Here is a 26,436-nt window from a genome sequence, read left to right as displayed (position 1 = left end):
ATCCCACCACAACTATCAAATCACCATCAAACCAAATCGCAACATACAACTAAAGCACAACCAAATCGAACCATCAACTCCGTCAAATCGAACCATTAAATCGCAGCCATCAAAGCACAGCCAAATCGCAGCACATCGACTATGGGTTTATCGTTTAGTGTTTGATGACGGCGGTGTTTAATTGTTGCGATTTGAGGAAGGTGCGTTGTTAATTGCTGCATTTCTAGGTTGAGGTGGGTGGAGGAGGGCCGATCTGGGTTTGGGCTCTTTTGGGTCGGTGGTGGTGGAGTTGTGGCTATGCTTCATCAATTGACGACTATAGAATCGTGTTTGTTGGGGCTCTTTTGGGTCGGTAATTGGGAAGGTTTGCCAGCACCGGGGCTTGGGAGGGAGAAGGTTGTCGGCCGCCGGCAGGGGCTGGGCAGTGACAATGTGTAGGAAGATGGGAGTATGCATTATAAACCAGATTCACATAAAACGGACTCACACGAAACATTCTCCCCTTCTTTTTGGTTACTTGTAGAAAAATTATACGAATTATTTGTATTGCTTCAAAATCTTGGGAAAAAAAATTCTTATACCTAGTAGATAGTTTGCTCCACACTAATTAGACATGCAAAGTATGAAGTATCAAAATAGTGTCATGTATTAATTTCTTTTAGCAATTTCAAATTCTTGAATTTTGTTCTGCAAATAACACAACAAGTACTCTTGGTGAACCTAAAAACAATAATTAGTAGCCGGGTTCAAAGGCAAATTGATAAAAGAACTTGCTTGCATCTTTATTAATGATACGAGTACCATTTATAAGTAAAGCTACGCGTACATTAGTACATGCATTATGCAAATTTGCAAAGAGAAATAATGAATTGAACTAAATGGGAAAATAGAGAAATACATGCATCTTTTTAAATTGAATCATTTGTTTTGGCAAATCCAATATGCATGAATCATCAATACAAATGCATAGAGATTTCTCTCTCACTTTCAATTATATATATATCTCTCTCGATTTGTCTTTGCGTTTACGTAAGGGTTTACTTGTCTAGATTAAATCAACAAATGTACATAATTAAGTTCATGATTCATGTGATCTAGTACATAATTAAGTTCATGATTCATGTAATCTATGCTTATTAAATCCTACAATTTATATTTCTTCAATCTCATGACTCATGCCTTTTGGAGTATTTATTTTATTTTTTTTATAAAAAAATAAAAGACTTCAACAATTTTGTACGATTATTTCATCAAACTTTTGTTTGTCACATATAAATATGGTTTCAGATAAAACTTTAAGTGGGGACACCACTAAATAACAATCATGCAATCATCCAACTAATAAGTGGAAAAATATGCAGAATTCACTATATAACAATTTACAATAATCTACAATTCAATAATCCTATATCTGATGACGTACACTCGTACAGTACATGCTTGATCGCTTAATGCTCATGTTTTGGGTAATTAACATTTTTGAATTTCCATTGTAATCGATCTCATCCATATACATGCTTTAATTTGATGCTTCCCGTTGTTTACTCTTATCATTCAATAAAATACATTTACTATTGTAAATGAATGACCTTAAAAGCAAAATGCATGTTGTATGTGCAAGAATATAAAGAATAATTGAAATTTTGAAAGTAGTTGATAGCTAGGAGTATTAAAAACAAAGTCATATTAATATTATGATCACATCCTTTTCTTAATCTTAATTGTTTACAATAATATTATGATCTTTAGCTACAGGGCCGTTTCAGAAATTTCGGTGGCCCGGGGCGAAGACAAAAATTGGGGCCCTAATTCACATATAGAATTTTAAAATAAAATAAAATTTGGGTGGGCAAAAAAATACATATTTTATTACGCATAATAATCTTTAATAACATCAAATTTCCTATAGATAAAACATTGAAATCAAAGCCTAAGCGTTCATATGAAAATATTTCTACGAGCCTTTCTAGAAGCAAAGTCATTAATAATAGTTTCTACATTGATATGTTCTAACATATTTTTTTCAATACATAAAGTAGCTAAACCATTCAACCTTTCTTGTGACATTGAAGATATCAAGTAGGTTTTTAGTAACTTTAACTTTGAAAAACTTCTTTCAATAGATGCAACTGTCACCGGCATAGTTAAAAGGATTCGATAGGCAATAGAAACATTTGGATAACAATCTGCAGCTTTGACAAACTCAAGGATTTCAGATGCTGACATCAAATTATTTGGCAAAGTCATTTGTAACACTTTCAATTCAGAAAAAAGATCATCTGCATCAACATCCTCATTAGGCTCATTTGCCTCATTATCAATATTTTCATTATTTATATTCTCATTGAATTGTTCATGATTTTCATCTTCACCCAATTCATTAGAAGACTCTTCTACTTGTACTACTTTAGTAAAAAAATTGTCAATGAAACCCTTAAGAGATTCTCTTAACTATTCTGTCCGTTTTCTTTTTTTCCTCTTATCATTACCAGATAAATATTTTCTAGGCAACATTCTTTCAAACAAAACCAATAATAAATTAATAAGTATAGAATAGAACAAAAACACCTGATTATTGAAGCAATTGAACAAAAGACTTAGTACGCTCAATTTGCACTCCAAACAAATGTCATTTCAAGTAATCAAATCTGAAAAATACAAAACAATTGAAACAAAAAAAATTAGTAAAATTAACCAAATAAAAATAAAATTACATAATTACATTATGATTTAAGAATGAAAAAGTACAAAATTAAAAAGTTAGATAAGAAATTACCTTAGCAAACTACTCCAGTACTCTGTAGCATTGAATGATGAACTCGTAGGCCGTAGCTCTCGTCAAACGAGTCGAAGCAATTAGCCAATTAGCACAATTAATTGAATTAAACAACCAATTCAACCAGACAAGTAGACAACAGTTTAGCTAGCAAAGATTGTACAAATCCAGAGTATAATATAACGTATACGTAGTAGGAAATTTTATTCATGCATTCCTAGCTATTGATCTAAAGAATATAAACCATTTATTTTTCATAAATAACAAAATTGGAGAGGTTTCAACTCCAATAAAATAACTCACAAGCTTGTGGCATGTGAAGTCTGTATTTGACATTGCATTATTTATGCATGAGATCTAATTTGTCTACCAAATATTAGATATTTCCCACCATTATTAGTTGCTAGCCAATTTCTAACTAGTCATGTTAAATGAACAGGGCCATCCCATGCCAATAAATATGGAGGGCCTGTGCATATCTTAAATATAGAACTAGTGTGTGACGTAAGTGATGTCCCGGGTTGCTAATTTGTACTTCTTTAATTTGATAATTATGTTCAAGAGTTTGTATAGCTAGTGTGTAGTCTGGACGTTGCCTCGGGTTCCAATTTTTTTTTTTTTTTTTTTTTTTTTTTTTTTTTTTTTTTTAACTTACATATGTATTTGTTTTCTAGTCTTGTGAAAAATAAACAAAATTATATAATCTCTAATTTACTTAATAAATGAAAGGAATATATAATGTTAATAATGTGAAAGTAAAAACATTAATAAAAGTTGGTTAAGATGATAATTATATGACCTTTATGTGTTGGAGGTCATGGGTTCAAATATAGGTCAAAGTATAATTTATTTTGTTAAATGAAAAAAATCAAAGAACCTACATTTGTCTAAATTGCACAGGGCCTCCATATTTATTGGGACATGATGCATATACTTTGAAGAGTGTCACGTGACACCATTCATTTGAAACGAATGCTTTTTACTTTATAGTATAGATATAAAATAAATTAAAGGGCCTATCTTTGTCTAAATTGCATAGGGCTTCCACGACTTTGTTCATTTAATAAGCTTGAATTAATAACGGTGGGAAATATTTAATATTTGGTTGCACAGATGACCAAGGGTTGGGCGAAATTAATTTTAAAGTTCAATTGATCTCCTACCCCTTTTAAAAGTTTGAGATGACTTTTATAAATAGTGTTTAGATAATTATACCGTCCAATATATTTATTAAGTACTTATTTATCTTGACTAATGTTTTTTTTAGCTTTTTAGAATAGTGTGCGGATATTTATACCCTAAATATATTTATTTACATATTTCCATTTATTAATAATATAAATTAAAAGAGCTCCCAAAATATAGCTAGATATGAGAGTCTATGACGCGCATATTAGCCGTACTAGTTATTACGACAAATGAAAGGTTGTAAAAATAAGTTTTGTAATCGTGGAAAACGAGCTCTAAATCTGTAATTACTAATTAGGTACGAAAGTAGTAGTACTTCGTAAATCGTAATCGTTAATAAATGTAAGTTGTCATTATTTATAAAATGGGTGCGTGACAAATAATTTCCCGCCAGCCGTTTTTCCCTAATCTTCCGTCTTCAATTCTCTCTCTCATCGCCCGTACCAATTTTAATGTTTTGATTGGATTCCCAATTTTTGTCGGCACTTTTCAATCTTCCGATCTATCCGCCGATAATTTAGGGAGTAAGCGTCAGAGAGATGACGGTGGCTTTCAAGCTGCTGTCGTTGTTAATCGGAAATGTATCGCCGGGAATCGTTTCTTCGCCGGGATTAGGGTTTCCGATTAATTCGGGTCGTAATAGGATCCGATTTGGTAGTCATTTTGATCATCGCAAATCGAAATTTGGGCAGCTGGTGGGGAGATTAGATGAAACGTCGTCGTTAAATGACGTTAATGGTCAAACAGATTGTGACTGTACCAACGGTTTTCCTAACGGAAAGGGTAACTTATTTTTTCTCCATATTTTTTTTTTACTTTTGAATTATATTCCAGAATTTTAGTGATTCGTTTCGAAATTACTCTTTATAAAAAAGGAAAAATCGAATTTTGTTTGACTTCCTCTATCTTTGGCAAAAACATTTCTGTTTTTCCTCGACTGCTTGTCAATTAAGCGAAATTGGATTTGGGTTAGTTTTTATCATTTCTTTGTTTGTATTTTTTGAATGATTTTTATATTGGTGATTTAATCTGGGTTTTTTTGATGTATCTGATATAGGAAATTAGTTGATGAGCTTAAATCTTGTCGTATTCTTAGATGGGGTTTTTCTGTTTGTAATCTAATTTTTCTGGTCAACATTAAATTATTACAAAGTTTTCGTTTTTATTATGTTTCTAGAATATATTCCAGATCTTTGTTATCACATGAATTGAATTTCATTCACCAATTAATTAAAAATTATGAGTTTATCATATTTTCGGATTCAATTTTTATGTGATTTGGGTTGATTTTTGCTGTTTTTATGTGGTTATGTTGTGGACCTAGTTAGTTTGAGTATGCTGTTGCAAAAGGGTTTTTATGGTTTAGCACTGTATAGATCAACCTAAGCACTGTATTTTCTTCGTCGCCTCAATGTAGACTGTAATACCTATATATATATATATATATATATATATATATATATATATATATATATATATATATATATATATATATATATATATATATATATATATATATATATATATATATATATATTTGATTCTTTGGATGAATTACGAGTTAACGATTAGAGGAACTGATAAGAGGTTACTGACTAGGTACATTTCGAAAGCAGATGTCAACAATTGAGAAATCTACCAACATTTTATGGCATGAATGCTCGGTCAACAAACATGATAGAGAACGATTACTACAACAGAAAGGTTGTGTCATCTGGATAACTGGTCTCAGTGGTTCAGGTTCGCTTCTCTTATTGACACTTATATTATTGGTGCAATTTTATTTGCACGTTTGTATTATTTGTACCACATGTTTTGAGTTGTATTATTTTCGTTGATTCACCTAACCATCATTGAGCCTTCAATGACTGAACACTTTTGTTTGCTCATGTTAAAGTGTTACCCTACAAAAAATAGGTTAATAGTACGAGTTAATTAAGCAGTAAAAACGATGGGTTTTATTTATCCTTGGTTAATTTTTCGGATAAACTATTGAGGAAATGAATTCTAGTTGCTCGGTGTTGTTTTGCTCTGCTGTGCTGGAATTAACTTGGTGGTTCTAGTTACAACATATTTTAATGCCATCTGATTGTTTGATCTATTATAGAAACTGTAAATCACCATTACTCAATTTACTGCACTTTACTGTAGGCTCCTATTTTGAAAGTTGCAATCTTTGTACCCTACTATGTTGAAAGTTGCAATCTTGTACCTATTAGCACAATGACAATTTTATGCCGTCTTTTTTATTCGAATCAATGAATCAAATTTTAATGTTTTGGAATCATAGTCCATAGATTCCATACTTAAATAATGCTTAACATAATTTCTCCATGGTGATGTTGAAACTATGATTTTATGGTGTGTAATCCACGTTTTTTTAACTCTATGGACCTTCCTCATTTTTGAAAAGTTGTTGTATTGTTGTTTGATTCTTCCTTGTTCTGACCTCATATTTTGTCACAGGGAAGAGCACATTAGCTTGTGCATTGAGTCATAGCTTGCACTCAAGGGGAAAGTTAAGTTATGTCCTGGATGGTGATAATGTTAGGCATGGTTTAAACAAGAATTTAAGCTTTGGAGCGGAAGATCGAGCAGAAAATATTAGAAGAGTTGGTGGGTGCCGTATTAATTTTCTTTGTTTCAAAAATTGTTTTTATTCCCCTTCTTTAACCATAACTAAGTTATTATGCTTCTAGGTGAGGTAGCCAAGCTTTTTGCTGATGCTGGTGTCATCTGCATTGCTAGTTTGATATCTCCTTATAGAAAGGACAGAGATGCTTGTCGCGCCCTATTACCGAAGGGGGACTTCATCGAGGTATTTCTTCTCCTTTATTGGTACTTTCTCTTCTTGCCGTCTTTGCTTGTCTGAAAAAGATAAAGAAAGTCCATACTCTTATTTATATAACGACTCAGCTTTCAACTCACAGGTTTTTATGGATGTTCCACTTCAACTTTGTGAAGCCAGGGACCCAAAGGGCTTGTACAAGTTGGCACGAGCTGGAAAAATTAAAGGTACTTTCTGTAGTGTGTTTTAATTGGTGTGCTTTGATGTTTGTCTCACTGCTTGCCATGGTTCTTCTGTGATTCTCCTTTGACCAAAGCTAGATGAAAGTTAATGGAGTAAAAGATTTTATGTTAACTTAGTAGATGAGAACCTATCTGGGTCTTTCAGAGGTGTTTATTGAGTGTCTGAGTCCTATGAGGATATCAATCATTAGGGTTAGGCCTAAATTTAGATATGGTTGTTGATATGGGTCTTGTGGAACACTATCAAAACGTACTTATATTTTCAGGTAATTACATTTCACTAAATAAAAGGATAGGTATTATCGAACGAGTGGATTGATTAATGAACTCAAGCCAATAATTAACCCTCACACCTTGGAAATTAATTAAAAGCCTGAGTCACCCATAATAAGTCCAATAATAATTAAAGTTCACTTGTAAAATCAGACTTTAAGAGTAAGGTAAAACCAAGAGAGTTTTCCTAAATAAAACTGTAAAGATAGCCATATGGAGTCTTAATCTGCATTAGTGGTAACTAGTAAGGATTGAATTGCTAACTGAATGGTTAAAGGCATTAATGCCATGACCTAGATGAGTGTTGGTCAGTTGTCACTAATCCTGGAATGGAGTTGGAGCTCAGTTTAAAGTACCTTGCGCAAGGTAAAGGTCAAGTTCAGTTAGCTTCTGTTCTACGCCGAAACTTGTCATACTTGAACTCAATTCAAGTTCATATACTAGTTCCGGTTTTTTGTACTCGAGTGGCAATAAATAGGATAAAGCCTGATATGTTTATTTCTATAAATGTTTGGAAAATTTGAATTATGTGGATATAGTTTAGGTGATCTGGTTTTGCTAGCTTTTAACCCGGCTCCGGCAAATCCTGATTTCAGCCTGTATAGTCAATCTCACAGTCAAGCTGAAGTTTGGAATATTTAGCTAATCAAACTAAATATTTAGCTAATTATTCTTAGATTGTCCATGAATTGCTCTACGTGCAGCCCCTGGAATGTTTTGAGGGTAATTTTGTGGGACCTGAGCCTCTTGACCTATCTTTTTGTTTCCTGTCTTCTTTCTGTGCTATGGTTGTTATCTAGAGAACATGATAGGATCAATGCCTTCGTCTCCTCTATTCTAGCTTGTGTTTTCTTGATATTACAGTTGCCATTGACTCTCCTCTTCGATTCCTTTTGGCAAGTCTTAACTGTAAGGCAATGGCACATAGCTATTTCGTTTTCATATTGTTGTTTTGACGGAATGAACTCCACTGTGCATTACTTTCAGATTTCACCGGGATAGATGATCCTTATGAACAACCTCTAAATTGTGAGGTACAATCTCTTTGTTATACTTTGTTCTAATTATCTGGACAGTGCATTAATGCTTATTTATTCAAGGCCCTGATCTCATTCGAGTTTTTCAGCTGACCAAACACATCAGCTTACAGTTTCCTTTAAATAGATAGACATCTTTATTTGTTTTCTTTGTTTACAAGTCCTATACAAAGGTCATGGTCCTCATTCTGTATGAAATTATGAATGCTAATTTTGCAGATCGTCTTAGAACAGAAGCCAGATACTTGCTCTTCTCCATGTGAAATGGCCGAAACTGTAGTATCGTATTTGGAAGGTCATGGATACTTGCAGGCCTAATGCGATCATTATGTCCTGGTGCAAGACCACTGTACCTGTCTATATCAGAAATAAACCTCTTCGCCACCGATTTTTGAAATGCCAAATTGGAAACTACTCGTTTCCCATACCCAGTAATTTTAGGCAAGTTCTTTATTCTCGTCCCGTCATGCTAAATCCATTTATTGTAGTTAATTTATTTGGTTGTGTTAAAATCTCTTGTAGCATGAGATTATAACAGAGAATCAATACTTTCTGTATGTATGGATGCATGAATAAAAGAAATTATTTGTGGTTAGTTTATGTAACATTCCGTATGTTATTGTATCCATATAATAAACGCTTAAATATCATAAGTGAGCTTCACACATGAAAATGCTGATAAAATTATATTTACTTTGGACTCCAAAATCAGCAATGAAGATGCTAACAGACTAACTGTTTACTAACTGCATTACAATTGTAGGAGTAAATAAATGAGTAACAATCTATATTTGAGCTGGGAAGGGTGTGACAGTCATTTTTAGTTTAGCTATATGAGGAAAATGGCCAAAATCCTTTTGCCATGCATAGAACTATTACATGAAGAAAATTCTATTTGCCAAATTAGATAGACAACTGGAGGGAGCAACCGCCAGAGTCATTTTCTGTTACTTTTTACTTCAGACTCCGTCGGAGACTCAACAGAGGGTGAAAAGAGTTACATTTGGTTGTACAGACATGCAGAGGATCATATGAAGGCATAACTCAGCTCCCCTCTAGTCTGAAGCGAAAAGAAACAGAAAATGAGCCCCATAGTCATGTATCTTGCACCTGAGCTTACAGCTTCAAACACAGCAGAAAATCTCCGTTCTTGCAGCCCCCACAGTGTGTTCATGCAGTAACCCAGACCTCCAAACACACTCGACAGCAAGATCGCCATTTCACTCGATGAGAAACTTAAAGAGAGACGGATATTGAGAGGATGAAGATGATCTATTGGACAGCTTGAATCTCAAGCAGAAGGTGGCTTTTTTCTGTGAGTTCTTTCACCTAAAATGAGGTTGAAGACACAAAAAAGTCGGAATTATTTATAGTAAGATTAGTAACACTATCACTGCACTAAAGAGAAAGCCTTTGGTCTGCCGTAATAATTAATTGTTAGGAGCATATTATCTTGAAAAAATTTGTTATTTAGCAGTTTATGTGTTCCAAAGAAAGTCACTTTAAATTGAGAGATGGGACCATCTGTTTCTTTACCATTAAAATCTGCAAAATTCATGTTAAAAAAAACTGCTAACTTGACTTTAGAAATGCAATGCCACATGCTTTGTTTTGTGCTCCTTCAGTTTTTTGTTTGATTTTCTTCGGATTAATCAACACCTGGGTTCATTCTACCACTAATAATTAAACGTTTTTGTATTTTCTTCCCGGAAATATTCATTCAGCTCTTTATTTTAGAAGTCCTTGTCAGAATGTTAGTTTAATTATTTACCACTAATAGAAAATTGGATTCTCTTCTTTTGTTGCCAACTGATCATGTTAGGTTATATTATTGTACGGAGTACATAGATACACAATTTTTTTTTAAAAAAAAAAACCATAATTGATCCTGTTAGATTTATAGAGCAACTGTAGCCAAGGCAACGCAAGCCCAAGCCATGAAACTATTTGGCAAATTCAAAATTATGTTACAATTGTAGTGATGAGTTGCAAGATCGAGATGATTGTTTTTATCAGCAACTTGGCATCCTGGGATCATATTAATGTGTCGGAAATCCTTCGTCTTCCCAAATTCTCCATAAAACCAATAAATAACATAGGTTATTTGTACTACTACGTATAATACTCCATTGGTTTTGTGTTTGTCACTCAACAGTCAACACCAATCAAAGTTGATTTTAGTTTGATAGTCTACAATTGTTAATTTATAATGGAATGAATGAATGGAAACCAATCTATCTCAAGATGATAAAGAATCCATAACAAGATGGAAAAGTATAAATAGAATACGAAGGATAATTCTGAATTAGTTAGGAGGAAGAGAAACCAAGGAACACTTTTTCTTAGCTGATCTCAATTTGCAATAATATCCTTCCTTAAAGGTAATCAGAACTGACATGTTCCAAGCACATTGTTGAATGCAAGAAAAAAAAACTCCCTTAGATATGACTGATTGAAACGCAAAGAAGTCAAGGGATCAGGATAACACCTGCTTATACTAGATACCTGAGGCAACTCAAGTTCAAAAATTTTTCGTTTCAAATACATTTTTCCTAGCCTACAAAAAGTTTAATACAACTAATGTCCTGAATCAGACAGGAGGTGCATTCAAGGAACAAAGTATTGTTTTGGCGGATGGGGATAATCAGTAGGGCATCTCAGATTCAAGTTTAAACTAACGAACTTAATATTTCTGCTGCGTTTCTCTAACGATTGATGGCAGCCATTTCTCCCCCCTGATTTTCTTCAGCTGTGCAACTCTTTCTTCCTCTCTCTTAGCAGCTTCTTTTGCAGCTGCTTCTTTGGCTTTCAATTTAGATAGAGATTTTAAGCTTGCATCTTTTGCAGTAGCTAAGATATCCATTCCCTCAACCACAACAGACTGCAATTCTCTTTTAAACTGCAGGCAAACATAAAAAAAAGCCAGAGAATCAGTAGCCCTTCTTACATTACGTATATTCTCTCTATAGGGGAGGGGGAGAAGTTAGACTAATGAGAGTAAGAAGAATAAAAACCTTCTTTGATTTCTCATTAATTACTTCACCCGGGAGAATTCTTGGTTTCTTTTTTGGTCCCTTTAGCTCAACTGAAAACAAAGAAATAGTTCTGACTGAATATTTTCCAGATCTAAATTTCAGCATTTGAGCCTTTGAACAAGTGGAAAAGATACAAGAGAAACGTAATTATACCTCTATGATCAAACACTATGCCAACAGGAGCTTGCTTGAATAAACGAACCCCACAGTCATTTGCGACAGGATGATCATCATTGATGTCGACGGGATCTGAAGTTTTCACCACATCTAAAGATTTTCTCATTATGTCATCCAAGGTCTTCTGTGCCTGTTAGTTACAATACAAACTCTCAGCAAACAGCTTAAACAATGACCTACTCAGACCACTTTCCTTGCTGAATAATGTGATTACTTAGGAGACATGCAAATAAGTTCCCGGTAGAAAAAAAAAAAAAAAAAAAAAAAAAAAAGTCTCTCAATGACACTTGAAAGTAAATGTAGTATACCTTTATATTGTTCTAGTTTGATAGCCTGACTTGAGTTTTCTCTTTCAAGGCTTCAAGTCCCTATACTCTTTTCATTTTCATTGCATAGCAAATAGTCTGAGTAAAAACAAAAGACGCAAACCGGATGAACATTTCTTTTCCTAGCCTCTAACAAACATTAGGTATAGTATTGCAAAAGGGGTTTCGAGGAATAATATGGCTTTAGCATGATAATATCCTAAGCATAAGGTCAATCAATCGTAGCTTGTTGTCATACACGGTTCCATCTGACAATGTATAGTCTAAGAAGGCTTCCTCTCCTATTCCCATTGAGACCTTCCACTATTCTCATAACAACTTAATGAGCATGGCATACAATTTAGTATTTCACTAAGTCAGTACATATTCAGTGCCATCTTTAATTTTCAGTTTTCACTGGTCAATACAAACCTAAGGCATCTTATGATATACAGAATAAATTAGGAGTCAAGAAGACAAATTTCTCAATTTTGTTAAGATAATCCCCCACATATGTACTCGTCTACAAGTCCCCCTCCAAGTTTCCTAGCTCTAAGAAGGCTAAGCTTAAGGAACAGGACTAACAGGAGTTTTACATGATCTTAACATGCCAACCAGATTTTCTTTTCTCAGAAAAGTGACAAACATGGTCCATCGATCTTTGGAATGACTTGGAGATGAAAAAGGAAGTCTCCTTGCGAAGCTGGTCTGCAATCAGTATCCTAACCGAGATCAAAACCCTAATCAGGATCAATTGATGCTGCGGCTGATAACAGAGATGGTCTTATACGTTGGTTTAGGCATAAAAGAGATTATTAGGATGTCACTAAGATAATGAGCAAGGGGATAAGCGCTCTTTGCACCGAGTTTGTCATAACTTAGCAATAAAGTTTCACACTGCAAGGTCTGCAACCAGCATTGTTCTGAACCAAACGGATCTATTCAAGCTTGCTCATCCTACATCAGCTACTTGCAAAGCGAATATAGGGGTTTCTTAGGAATATCTTCGATGAACTGGGAACTTCATTTTACTACTAGTTAACTAGTTAAGGACATATGGTAAACATTCAGCCAGTTATGGCATTATACATCTCAAAATATAAAATAGGATTATTGGCTTATTGCTAGTATTTACTAGATTGAGCCACCAAAGTAGTTGTTTATTCTACCTAATGGAATTGCAATTTTCAGTTCTTGGGAAGTTGCTCAAAGTTATATTTCAAGTCTTAAATCAACTAAAAAATCACCAATCAAAAGATAATCACAATCACATTCACAATCACCACCCTAATTTCAACCAAAAAGCTTCAAAGATACCACCTTGCTAACTAATTTTTACCATCCAATAAATGGTAATAGTTGAAATTACCACAATTTTGATAACTTCTATCAAATGGGGAATTTGTAAAGCAGGTTAATATGAACAAGAATTAATATTTAATGACATAAAAGTGGAATAAATTGATGATGATATTACGATGAAATAGGTAGGAGGAGGGAATGACCTTGATTTGATAGTGCTTGATGGGCTGGGGTTGAAGAGTTTTGGCGTCTTCATCATCGTTATCAAGCGCAGGAGTGGGTGTTTGTTTGGGCTGCGCACAACCCAGAAGGGTGGAGGCGGCGGCGCTAATGGCGGCTTTCCATTCATCATCACCGTCTTCGTCATCACTGCTGCTGCAGTGTGGTTCTTCTTCCATTTTCTTCGATGGAGTATGCTGCTGTGTGCTGTCTCTCCCCCCTCTTTTTTTTCTTGGTTGGGCTTATTCTAGTCCGGTTCCATCAATAAACCCGATAAGCTGGTAACGCAAAACTTTTATGGAGTTATTGTTTCGTTGCCTGTTTGGTTGTTAAAAAAAACGGAAAATGAGACTATCTAATAAGGTTCTCTTCACTCCATTTTAAAAAAATAATATTCAGAATTAATTTTAGTTCAGTAAAAATAATTTCAGTTTAGCAAAAATAATTTTAGTTCACTAAAAATAATTTCAGTTTAATAAAAATAATCGGTAAAAATAAGTTTAGTTCAGTAAAAATCAGTAACTTTAAAGAAGAAATACAACAAAGAATTAGTAAAAAAGAAATTCAGTTCAGCAAAAATAATTTCAGTTCAGTAAAAATAATTTCATTTCAGCAAAAATAAGGTGAAGTAAATGGGGCCTAATTACAGGTTAATTGTATTGTTTGGTGACAAAAGTTTAATAAAATGAGGAACGTCAATTGAGAAGGTCTAAGAGGGTTACTTGGTTAGGCTTGAGGTAAGGAAGTTATACACGATTTTGAGTTTAACATGTCAACCACATGTCCATATAGTGACAAACTTGGTCCATTGATCATGATGAGTTGGATGGAAAACAAAGTTTCTTTGTGAAATTAGTTAATCTAATTGAGAAGTCAATTGAGCAACAAATTATGTTGCAGCTTTAAGCCATCAAATTGCAAATTAAACATTGACCCATAAAAGTTCAATTATTTCTTATTAATTTCATCAAATAAGTTAGGATAGTATTATAGTAAAAAAAAATAAAAAAAGTTTAATTAGAGCAAGCCCTAAAAATAAAAGTAATTTCTCAAAAAAAAAAAAAAAAAAAAAAAAAAAAAAAAAAAAAAAAAACGTCAAAATGACTCGAAACAACCCGTTGTTCGTAAATAAACACCGCCTAGTCTAGTCAAGGTCACCTTAACCGCCTCATCGTGAACATCATAAACCCGGCGACTTCTCATCGGAACCCTAGAAAATTTTATTAATTCAATTTTTCCCCAAATCAAAACCTAGGGGAGAGGAATTGAAAGAGAAATTGAAAAATGGGGAAGAAGCAGCATAGCAAAGATCGCATGTACATTACCAAGACAGAGTGGGCTACTGAATGGGGAGGTGCCAAGTCCAAAGATCTTCGTACTCCCTTCAAACGTCTTCCTTTCTATTGCTGCGCGTAATTATATCTTCTATCTTTTGAATTTGATTATTATTGTTTGATTATGATTTTCAAGTGATAATTTCCAGATTTTTTTTGAATTTGATTTTGCAGTCTCACATTTACGCCTTTTGAGATTCCCACTTGCACTCAGGATGGCTGCGTTTTTGAAACAATGTTAGTTTTTAATTTTATTAGCAATTCGATTGTGTTTGTGAGTTTAATTGAAGTTTTAATTGGTTTGAATTTATTGGGTGATAGGCATATAATACCATACATTAGGAAATATGGGAAAAACCCAGTTACTGGAGCTCCACTCAAGCTTGCGGATCTTATTCCTCTTGCATTCCATAAGAATTCTGAAGGTATAATACATTAATTTTATAATTATTATTATTACTATGCCTTTTATTGCTTGTTTTTAATGTTCCAACATGAATGAGACTTAATTATGTAGCCATAGATTAGAATAGTGTGTATTCCATCACCGCTCTGTGGTAATTTTGAATTGGGATTATCGTGCATTTCATATTTTGATCACTGTACGCTGCCGGGTGGGGTTGGGTGGGGTGGGCTGGGGTGGGATTGAGATTTAGCTAATCTGTTGTTCTATATGAAATAGCCTCGTTGCTTCAAAAGTTTGTTTTCCTTAATGCATTGATCAACTATTGCCATCATGGTAAGCAGGGTTCATTGTTGGCTTAGGAATAGACAATGTTGACTGACTTATGATTTTGAAGGGTTTCTTATTTATACAAATTGTTTACTACTTGTGTAGTTTGTATGGGACGGAAAGGAGTGAGGAGAGGAAGGTAGAGCAATGAGCCAATGACTTCATATTCCAGATGACTGCAGTATTCTTGTTTTCAGATGTTTGCATTTGGATGATTTAATTCATATATATGTGTGTCTGTGTGATGTTTGCATTGTGTGTGTCTTTATTGAGTTTGATTATCTGTTGATCTTTTTCTTTTCTTTTTTTCCTAGGGGAGTTTCATTGTCCAGTTTTGAACAAGGTTTTTACTGAATTCACCCACATAGTTGCTGTGAAGACCACTGGAAACGTGTTCTGTTATGAGGTTGGTTCTTTTCTTTGCCTTGCATATAAACACAACCGTTGCAAATAATTGTGTAACATTTTTAGACAAGGCGTAAGACTCTTATAATCTACCGAAATTTCTAGGGTTTAGATGGATATAGGCTATAGAGAAACCAGTGTAGCACAGAGATATTGCTGCTTCTAATGATACCCATACATTGTTGAGTTACATTCATGTTCACAGTAGCTACCTACTGACCTTAATTTTTGTGCATTTTCTTGTACAGGCAATCAAAGAGTTGAATATTAAAACAAAGAATTGGAAGGAGCTGCTCACAGATGAACCATTTACCCGAGATGATCTCATTACCATCCAGGTAATTAGAGTAATTATTATGTTCTACTTGCCTGTTTTTAAGTTACTCATATCGTCCCTAGTCACCATTAAGCCCCTCACTGACATTTCTGTTATCCCTATGCAGAATCCTAATGAACTTGATACCAAAAAAGCTCTAGCTGAATTTGACCATGTCAAGAAAGGCTTGAAAATTGATGATGAAGGTATCATTTTCGTGTAAAAATTCTGTTGCATTTGGCTCGTTTTGCTTCTGTGGTCACATTTGACATGTTTGTTAATCTCTGTCAGAACTGAAAAAAATGGAATCGGATCCAACATATAACATAAATGTTAGTGGGGACATCAAGCAAATGCTTGCAGAACTTGGAACTGAGAAAGGAAAACAAACAGCATTGCTTGGAGGAGGCGGAAGCAAGGCACAACAAGAAAGAGCTGCAGCACTTGCTGCTATTTTAGATGCAAGATCACGCATTGTAGATGATTCTAAATCTAATGGAAAGACTGAAAACAGACAGGGGTTTAGTGTTGTAGATGCTGCATCTGCTTCAGTACACGGAAGAAGTGCTGCTGCTGCAAAAGCTGGCTCAGCTGATAAAACTGCTGCTCGTATAGCTTCCCACATGGCCGGTGAGAGAGCTCCTGTGAATGCAAAGCTGGTTAGTTTTATTAAGCTAGATTTCTCCCCTTTGCTTTCCTTAGATCTTTGGTGTGCTGCTTTTGTTACATATTGTGCCATTGTCTTGCTGGCTTTGCGACACAGCCTTGTCAGCTGTAAATATTCTGCTTTTTTGTGCTATTGATGATATTTTCATGCATGAGGCATGGAAAAACACTCCCTGCTGTATTATTTATATGTCTGAGATAGTGAGATGTTTCTATTTATGAATTACCCGAAACACCTTAAGCAGAATATTTAGGCTGACTTTTGAGATGTTTTTGCGACCTTTTGTCTCTTCAATAAAGGTTTTGTGAGGTTTGCAATTTGGTGGGTTCCCTCTCATTCTAAGCCTTACTCAATTTCTTCCATTCCTGTTGGCTCTTTGTTATGGCTTTCCATCTCTGTTGGTTTTCCGTCTATGGTTGCGCTTATCCTTCTCTTCCAGCTTTTAGATCTGCTTATTAACACAGCAACACACTTATACCTGAATGCCTTTATGTCTCGTCTCACTCTTGTTAGAACCTTCAGTAATCCAATTCAATTACTCCATCCGCCCCTTAATATTTTCACATGTTCCTATTCACGCTGTCCAAAAAAATTAAAAAAATAATAAATAAAAATTAGTGGGTGAGAGTGAGTTGTTTTTATTGTCTTTTTTTTTTCTTTTCTTTTTAATATTTTTAATGCATTTTGACATTTTGTTACTTTCATGGTTGATATTTTCTCTTCATCCAGTGTCTTAATATTGTGGCCAATTGCTTTTTGAAAGAGAATGTGATAAATTTACTTTTGGTGTGACGCAGGTGAAAAGCCGTTACACAACTGGTGCTGCTTCAAGATCCTTCACGTCGACTTCTTTTGATCCTGTCACCAAAAATGAATATGAATACATCAAAGTTGAGAAAAATCCCAAGAAAAAAGGATACGTACAACTGCATACATCTCACGGTGATTTGAATATTGAGTTGCATTGTGATATTGCTCCTAGGACATGTGAAAATTTCATCACTCTATGTGAGAAAGGATACTACAATGGGGTAATCTTTCACAGAAACATAAGGTATGTTGATATTCAATTTTTTTACTGCCTTTATTGTGGTTATGCTCAAACTAAAGGCTGGTAATATGATGTTAGGAATTTTATGATTCAAGGAGGTGATCCAACTGGTACTGGAAAAGGGGGTGAATCGATTTGGGGTAAGCCTTTCAAGGATGAGGTGAACTCAAAGCTGCTTCACTCTGGTAGAGGTGTTGTTAGTATGGCAAATAGTGGACCTCACACAAATGGTTCTCAATTTTTCATCATGTACAAATCTGCAAAGCATCTAGACTATAAGCACACTGTATTTGGAATGGTAGTTGGTGGCATGACAACACTTACAACATTGGAAAAAGTTCCTGTGGATGATGAAGATCGACCTCTGGTGAGTTTGATTTTTATTTGGTCGTAATTTATCTTTTTGTGATCAAGCAATGCCATAGCTGGATGGTTTTCCAAGTTATGATAGCTTAAGGGCGTGTTTGGCAAAATATAGCTGTATAGGTAGCTGTTAGTTGTGAAGGTAACGGTTAGCCGTGTAGATAGCAGTTAGCTGGCTGTTAACTATGAAAATAGATAATTTAGATATGAGTGTTCGGTATAGTAGTGGTTGACTAGTTGTTACGTATAAGAATCAATATTTTATTTTTAAAACTGTACATTAAATTTTCAACAGCTACCTCTAACTTCAAAAGCTAATAATCCTAACTTTTCATAAAAGCTACCTCTACCACTAAAAGCTACCTAAATCACTATTTTGCCAAACACTTGCATTTTTTGTCAAGTAGTGGTTTGACTTGGTCAAACCACTAAAAGCTACTCAAAAGCTAGCGCCGAACACGCCCTAAGTTGATTGGCAATTTCTCTTTTGCGAGTAACACTTACAGATACTTATGTGGAATGATTGATTACCAGATAAGAAAAAACTGGGTTGGTCAAATGTCAACATGTCCTCAAATTGTTGTCTGGTTTCTTTCATGATAGACTCATCTGTTAATGTTTTTTAGTTGACTTGGTAGAAGGGAGTTGAGGGAGATTAAATCTAGGTTCTTGCTGCTGACCCATCACCCCTCCCCCCCCAAATATATATGTGTATATATAAAGGAAACCGTAAACCTGGGCTACCTGGCAAATCTCATAGAAGTATTAAAATTGTTTTAAAGATCCTGGTGTTTACGTATGCTATTGCTACCTATATTTTGGTCACTAAAACTAACAAACACAAGGTGTCTTCCAAATTGGCTGTGTAATGGACTGCTTCCGAAAATTTGGTTTCATGCCTGAACTTATTAGTGGTGTCTCTTTTCAGGCTCATTTATTCAGTTTAAGCAATGCAACTATGGGTGACCTGACCCCTCTGTCTGCCCTCTCTTCGCCCTTTTATATGTAGGAGAAACTGACTGCATGTATCTTTCCATTTTTGTTGATCTTAACAGTTTTGTTCTTGTGCTGTTTTACCAGGAAGAGATTAAAATAAATAGGGTAAGTATTTTTGTCAACCCTTATGCTGAACCTGATGAAGAGGATGAAGAGAAAACCAAAGAAAATAAGGCTGAGGATGAAGAAAATGTAAGTGTTGGAGACTTTTTCTCTGTCTTTATGTTACCTATCATCTCATTTTCATTACAGAACTGCAAGTACAGTAGTGTGCAGTTCTCTCTCTTTTTATGTATTTATTTATTTTATTTTTTCATGTTCATATGCAAATTTATCACCCCGTTTCTTTCCTCTCCACCCCCTCTTTATTTTAGTAATTCTTTTTTTAAGTTCTTAGTACTCTATTTTTTGGGTGAGCAATTTGAAAACCGAGTCTCAAAATATTGCTTTTGTGAACTTTAGGAAAAGGTGGGATCCTGGTACAGCAACCCCGGCACTGGTGCAACAGATTCTGGTGCTGTTGGTGGCGGTGTTGGGAGATACCTTAAATCAAAATCTGCCCCAGTCGAACCAGTTATTGCTGACATTAGTATTCCAGCTGCTGGTACCAAGAAAAGGAAAGCAGGCCAAGTAGGATACTTCAAAGATTTTTCTGCCTGGTAATTATTTTCACTCGTATGTCTGTAATTGTAGTTATTTAGCTCTGTAGACCTATTTGTAACATACAAACACTTTTAGCAGAAAGAAAACCACCAAATACAAACAGTTTACTAATGATACTTAGGTTGACATTTTGATTTGTATAACCTTATTCATGGAATGAAGTCGCAATTTGTTGCTTTCTGAAATAGGTAGCTAGAAAAGATTCTGTTCGATCTAAAAATTTGTATGATCACGAAGACTTCTAGAAAATTCACCATTTGAATCAGTTGTTGTATAGGCGCTATATGACCTCAGCTGTAATGCTATGATGTTAATTGTTAACCCATCAACTCCACTACAGGAGTAAACTTTGTGCATTAGTTTATGCTATTTAGAAAGTGAAAGATATATAGCTTGATTCTCCTCCGGATAACCAATATTATCTGAATTAGTTCTCTAAGATGTCGAAAAAAAGTCATCTGGTCCCTAATATGTTCTGGGGTTAGGGCGAGGTAGAAATGACCCAACTATGAACTCTAGGTCACTATCTGTTGAGCTTACCATGAAGTTTTCACTTGCTTTTGGACTCTTGGTAGTAAGCATGATTAGAATAATGGGGAGATATGTTGAAATATTTGATTAGTTGCGAAGCCTACCAAATATTATATAGACCTATGGAGTATTTTATTGTTGACTTTATAGGAGAGTAGCTATTAGTCAACGTATTATAAATTCCAAAGGTTCTTGACTTTTTCTCTATATGAAATCGTTGTACCTAATCATTAGTCATTTACTAGAATTTGTTTTGAGAAGGGGTTTAACTAGCTTAAGTTCTACGACCTAATTGTGATTAAACATTTTTAGTGTTATCAAACTTCTGAGTGAGCATTTTGGTTTAATTATTGTGAGTTAGTAATAGTAATTTTACTACTTAAAACAGTAAAAGTAAATCTTTAACTTAAAAAGACTCCTCCTATATGTAGTTTTATAATAAATCATTGTGATACAATCTTACTTTGCTTACTTTTAGGCTCGAAGAACTGTCATGAACACCAAAGTAACTTACATATTGAATGAAATTGCGCTTTAAATTTGTCGGTTTGAAATTATTAAAGGCAAACTCGTACAATTCATAAATTTAAAGTTGGTTCCCTGTTAGGAAAAGAGATAATTTCATGATACTTCGTTCTAGTAAAAAGGACAAGCATTTCTTCACAAGATGGCTACTTTGCTTCTAAGGGACCCCCAAATCTTAGAAAAAACAGCATTAAAGTGATTAAACTAATCTCTAATGATCTAATCCTAGTTTAACCATTCTATTATTGGAGTATAAGTATTGCATTTGGCAATATTGGCATGTGTTAATTGTAATTATATGGTAAATAGTTCTGTTAAGGATGTGAATTGATTAATTTCATGGATAATCTCTTCGGGAATTGAGACTAATTGTTTAGCTGCTTTTAGTTTTGGCCTTTGAACAATTTCAGCGGAAATCAGTCCAAGAACTGGTATTATACTGTAATATCAGAGTAACAAAGAGACAAAATAAACCATATAAGTCCAAACACCTCCATTTTTCTTGCAATGATGAGGAACCAGAATTGTGTTTGGCGTTTTATTTCTTGGACCCAAAAAAACTAAACTGTTATAGTGATTTCAAATTCCAATAGAGGGAAAGATTAGGTGATTATAGTTAACTAGACTAGATTATCCTAATTTATGATTACGATCAATATTTGAGGTTTGAGATGTTTGTATTTAAAAGAGCAAGTGTTTCAACTACTATTAAAATTGCAGGAAATATCTATACATACTAAAGTTAATTATGGATTAGGTTATTGCAAGTAAAAGCTTTTCAAGGAAAAAGATACTCCCTCCGTTCTTTTATTAAAGTCTCATTTTTAACATTTATTACTCACATAATAAAGAAAAATGAGACTCTAATATAAGGACGGAGGGAGTATTTTGAGGATCGGATGGTGCACTTTATTTTAAGCATTACAAGGTAATTTATTGAATATAATGAATGGAAGATAATGACGATCAAGAATTATGATTAATTATATTTATAATATAATGAAAAAGTTATTTGGAAGTAAATTAAAGGGTTGGCTAACCTCATTATCATGCAAAAGAATAAAAATTTGTTAATATAATTAGGATTTTGCTTAAAAGAGAACTTTTAAACTTTGAAATAATGACAAGTAGATAGAGAGATTATTAATTTTATACACTTAGTAATAAAGTGGTGTGTAATGTACGAGTAATACCTAAGCTAATTTTGTCACATGTTGTTTGGCTTTAATCCTAGATCATTTAAAGCTACTTCAAAGATTTCAGTGCAGCCAAATGAGTTGTTAAAATATGCAAAACTTTCGGCTTATGAAATTGACATTATACTCTTTGCATTATAAAGGGTCAAAAACGGAGGTTTTTAATTAATTATGAACCTCAAACATTCTTTCCTCTTCTTTACCTAATTATTTACTTAGCTTAATCACTAAAGATGACAAATCAAAGTCTGACTTAGCACTTAGCTAAGCGGCATGCAATAGCCTTAATTGTCTACTTTAACTAATAATTAATTCAAAATTACTTTAGTTATAAGATCTTTCAGGATGATTAATTAGTGATCAACACATAAGTCTATAATAATAAAGTTGTCTATACATTAAATGATCGACATCTTAGCTTTTTCTATATGATCAAGGAACCAGTTATTTGAAGTAAAGATAACTTTGACAAAATTTAAATAAAATGTTAGTTAAAATATGTAAAGTATTGTATATTTAATAGGAAAAATTGTCAAAAATAATACAAATTTTGAGCAATCAACCAAAAACAAGTCAAACTTTTAATTATTTTTGAATAATACAAACTTTGAGAGGTATCCGATTTAAACAAGTTAAAACCGATTAGTTAGCTCATGAACAGGTTATATGGAACACGTGAGATTGTATTATTTTTTTAAAACTATTAAACAACTTTATAAGATAAATAAAAAAAATTACCGGCTAAATAAGTCGTAGGTAAAATAACTTGTTTAAAGCGATTTAGAAATAATTAAAAGATTGACTTATTTTTAACAGACCGCTCAAAATTTGTATTATTTTGATAATTTTCCCTCCTTAATATGACATTCTTTGTGGTTTGTACCTCAAGAGTTCATGTGCATTTTCTCTACTTCTCTAACTTCTTTTTCATCTTCTTTTTGGTTGGACAATTAGGAAATTAAAGCAACTAACACAAAATCAAAGGTAAGCAAAAATTACAAAAGAAGCAAACCCTTTTTAAGACATAGCTACCCTACAATATATATTTCAAACTTTCAATACTAAGATAATGTTAATTATTGTAATGATATTCAAACTTAAAATACACATACCATTCCAATTTTCAATTGAAAAAAGAATAAAAAATGAAAAAACGTCTGATGTACAGTCTATTGAATCTTAAAATGGATTACAAAGAAAATGAGTCCTAAACTATTTGATATGAAATAATTAAGATATACGATCGAGTAAGTGTTAATCGAATTATTGAGTCTGAGCTTGCCTACAAGAAGACCTTTAATTTAAAAATTTAAATGCTAGTTTTCTATCTTGTCTATATATATCAATTTTTGAATCTTAAATCCTATTCTTCTAATTTGCTTTTAATCTCGATAAACCTTTCTTAACTTGCATATACAATAAAACAGGACGGATAATAAGATTTTAAAAATCAACAATTATACACTAATAATTTTTTTTATTAGCTTCAATACCAAAACAAAAAACTTACATCCGATTTTATATAACTTAATAATACAGTTTATTTTAGAGTTTGAGCGACACACGGAAATTTAATGGATCCAAATGTCATACAATCATTTTATGCTTTCATAAATTTCATCATAAATTATACAACAATTTGTATTGGTGAAAACTTACTCACATCTATACAACTCATATCTATTTGTGAGAGCTCTCATCTCCGGTGAATATTATTGACTCCACATTACAAATTATGATGCTATCCCATATTTATAGGTGCTACATAGCTTAATCCAAATTGTTCTACATTTTTCATACAAAGTGTGATAATATCTAATGCTATATTATTCTAGAACTATATATATTTCTAACACATTCTAGACATTAAAACTTACTAGAATTTTCTAGACTATATCCTAAGTTTACATTAGATATTCTTTTAGATTTTTCTAGATTACTACTTTCTCCGTTTTTTTATAGTTTCAACACTTTCCCAAAATGGAAATGTCATAATAGTTATAACACACTATAAAAGGAAGGTTTTTATGGTGAAAATTGCACTATTATCTTTATTTAAAACACATGATCTACTTGATTATGCTCCCAAAACCTATTAATCCCATTTTAAGTATATTATATCATGTGAGATTCACTTTTTTTAAATACTGTGATAAAGTGTATGTTGCAACTATAAAAAAAAACGGAGAAAGTATATTTTAGTAGTTTGATGTTTTCTTTCGTTCATATTATGCACTTCTATATAGATAAATGCAATGATCAAGAAAAATTTGCGGAATGCTTCTAATTCATGACACCTACAATAGAATAATGACACCAATAATCATTTGAAAGCGTTAATCCTAACAAAATTAATAAGCAAGAAAGTTTTTAAAACCCAATAATCTAAAAGCATACATTTTAATTTTATGATTTATAATGTACAAGTTCGATTTTGTTATCTACTTAACCTTAAATGTAAAAAGTCTTAAAAAAAATATGGAACATGAAGATGGATAGAAATAGTCAAAGAAGAACTTTCACGATTAAAGACAATTAGGAATCGATAAGCAAGAAAAAGCTCAAGATTCTTGCTACGAAAAGGTGGAACTATGATGAGGTTGCATCCTTAGACTGCATGTGTGTTGAGCAAATCAAGTCCAATGTTATAATTGTGTTTCATTGGAGTGTATAATCTACGGACTATATACTATACACTATATCATATCTATCATAAGAAAGCGAGAGGAAAAAAAGCTTAAAGCATGCTCTAGATTCGGGCGAAATAGTGCACACATACATTTGATTTATTATTTCGTCCGTATTAATTTACTTGCTCCATTTTCCTACTTCAAATGTCTTATATTTTACGATCTCTTTTTTTCATAGGAAATTATTGAATCAGGTTACACCTTGGCTATATACGTAGTATATTTTTTCTTACAACTTTTGGATGCAAATGGTTATGCAACAAACGAATTAGATCAAGAGAGAATATAATACAATAATATTTATTTTTTAGGCAAGGAGAAAAACCCTACTGAACTAACATCTCTAATAAGTCTGTCAATCCAGCTATATTGATTAATATTTGAGAATAAAGTTAAAGTGATAGATAGGGGAATTCCCCTACTCCCGAGCATATGTATACAGTGAGGCTAGTTTAAGATAACATAAGGTATGCAAAAACAGTAATATGATGGAGTAAAGATAAAAAAAACTACAAGTAGTGTAAATGAAGAGCAGAAAAAGTAGAGAAGCTAAGGTGAAAATGGCAGAGATTGGAGGAAGAATGGGAGGCAAAGAATGTGAGTAGATGTGCCCTTTTTGGTGGTGGTGGGTTTGATGATCATCATGCACGCCGGCAGCTTTTTTATTTTCTCTCTCCTCTAACACTCTCCCCCCCATTTGGCACGCCTGCTCCCACTCACCCTTTTTTTTTTTTTTAATTTCTTCCCCATATTATTATTATTTTTAGTATATACTCTATAGTTTATTTATTTGGAAATTAATTAAATGAGTTTTTGAAAAGCTAGCTAGCTAATCCACCTTAACATATGGAAATTTTGTCAATCTTTTTCACTTTTTTTTTTAAAAAAATGTCAGACTGATGAATTCCCACTACTCTATTTCTCAACAGCTGTTCCACCTCTTCTCTTCCCTCAGTTTTAACAGATTTACCTGTCTAACAATATATTTACATGAAACTAGTTAAATATTGAAAATTTATGTTTAAGCTTTAATAACTGAAACTTACTAATTATAGTAAAAATAACAAGATACTTGATTTTTAAATAAACATGCTTCATGGTTAATGAGAGATTCTATGTGATTCTATATTTTTCCTACTTGTATAATAAAAGATGGCCTTTAGCAAAACTATTTTATAGTCTTAGATATTTAACTTATTATGACTATTGAGAACCTACACATTAATAAGTTCAAATAAGAAAAATTCAGGTAAAGATTAAACACGTTCAGTCTTACCTCTATCTATAACCAAATATGAATGTATAATAAATCATTAAACAAATACAATAAATAAATTAAAAACAATACCCTTTAGGCATTAGGCCTTTACATTCCCACACACTTCATCGATTAGACCAAAAGCAAAAAAGAGAGAAAAAAAAAAAATAGAGATTCTCTTTTCCCATTTCTCACAAAATACTCTTTATATTCTCTCTCTTACTATACTAATGATGTTGAATGAGCTAAAATCCAACATCAAGATACTCCTTTATTTCAAAAAAGTAAAAAATAATTTAATTTTTTCTTAGAATTCATTTCCTATCCACTCAGTTAAAAACCCACCACAGCACCCCATATTCTCTT

The 26,436-nt window shown here is 33.2% G+C and overlaps 3 protein-coding genes across 5 annotated transcripts; 2 read left to right on the top strand and 1 right to left on the bottom strand.

Moving 5' to 3' along the window:
* Positions 1 to 4,354: 4,354 nt before the first annotated feature.
* Positions 4,355 to 8,909, top strand: LOC145561866 (adenylyl-sulfate kinase 1, chloroplastic-like). 3 transcript variants are annotated; one of them, XM_081621986.1, is made up of 7 exons: positions 4,355 to 4,747; positions 5,564 to 5,704; positions 6,431 to 6,580; positions 6,664 to 6,782; positions 6,895 to 6,979; positions 8,255 to 8,301; positions 8,524 to 8,909. In XM_081621986.1, the coding sequence occupies exons 1-7, from the start codon at positions 4,504 to 4,506 to the stop codon at positions 8,620 to 8,622; spliced, it is 885 nt and encodes a 294-aa protein (XP_081478112.1). In that variant the 5' UTR covers positions 4,355 to 4,503; the 3' UTR covers positions 8,623 to 8,909. The 3 variants fall into 3 exon arrangements, with proteins under 3 accessions (XP_081478112.1, XP_081478113.1, XP_081478114.1); XM_081621987.1 differs by lacking the exon at positions 4,355 to 4,747 and adding an exon at positions 4,817 to 4,932; XM_081621988.1 differs by lacking the exon at positions 4,355 to 4,747 and adding an exon at positions 5,280 to 5,384.
* Positions 8,910 to 10,796: 1,887 nt separating this feature from the next.
* On the bottom strand, positions 10,797 to 13,627 carry LOC145563043 (uncharacterized). The gene is made up of 4 exons (XM_081623449.1): positions 13,327 to 13,627; positions 11,493 to 11,646; positions 11,319 to 11,389; positions 10,797 to 11,203 (listed from the first exon to the last, which is right to left on the bottom strand). Exons 1-4 carry the CDS (start codon positions 13,519 to 13,521, stop codon positions 10,988 to 10,990), a joined length of 636 nt encoding a protein of 211 aa, XP_081479575.1. The 5' UTR covers positions 13,522 to 13,627; the 3' UTR covers positions 10,797 to 10,987.
* Positions 13,628 to 14,455: 828 nt separating this feature from the next.
* LOC145563042 (peptidyl-prolyl cis-trans isomerase CYP65-like) lies at positions 14,456 to 20,053 on the top strand. The gene is made up of 11 exons (XM_081623446.1): positions 14,456 to 14,754; positions 14,851 to 14,913; positions 14,998 to 15,101; positions 15,724 to 15,815; positions 16,063 to 16,152; positions 16,258 to 16,336; positions 16,422 to 16,789; positions 17,595 to 17,851; positions 17,927 to 18,215; positions 19,292 to 19,399; positions 19,670 to 20,053. The coding sequence occupies exons 1-11, from the start codon at positions 14,627 to 14,629 to the stop codon at positions 19,868 to 19,870; spliced, it is 1,779 nt and encodes a 592-aa protein (XP_081479572.1). The 5' UTR covers positions 14,456 to 14,626; the 3' UTR covers positions 19,871 to 20,053.
* The last annotated feature ends 6,383 nt before the right edge of the window (positions 20,054 to 26,436 follow it).

The sequence above is a fragment of the Chenopodium album genome, chromosome 10 (assembly GCF_948465745.1).
Source record: "Chenopodium album chromosome 10, dcCheAlbu1.1, whole genome shotgun sequence".
NCBI lineage: Eukaryota > Viridiplantae > Streptophyta > Magnoliopsida > Caryophyllales > Amaranthaceae > Chenopodium > Chenopodium album.
The sequence above is the reverse complement of the archived record's forward strand: the minus strand, read 5'-3'. Positions and strand labels throughout refer to the sequence as shown.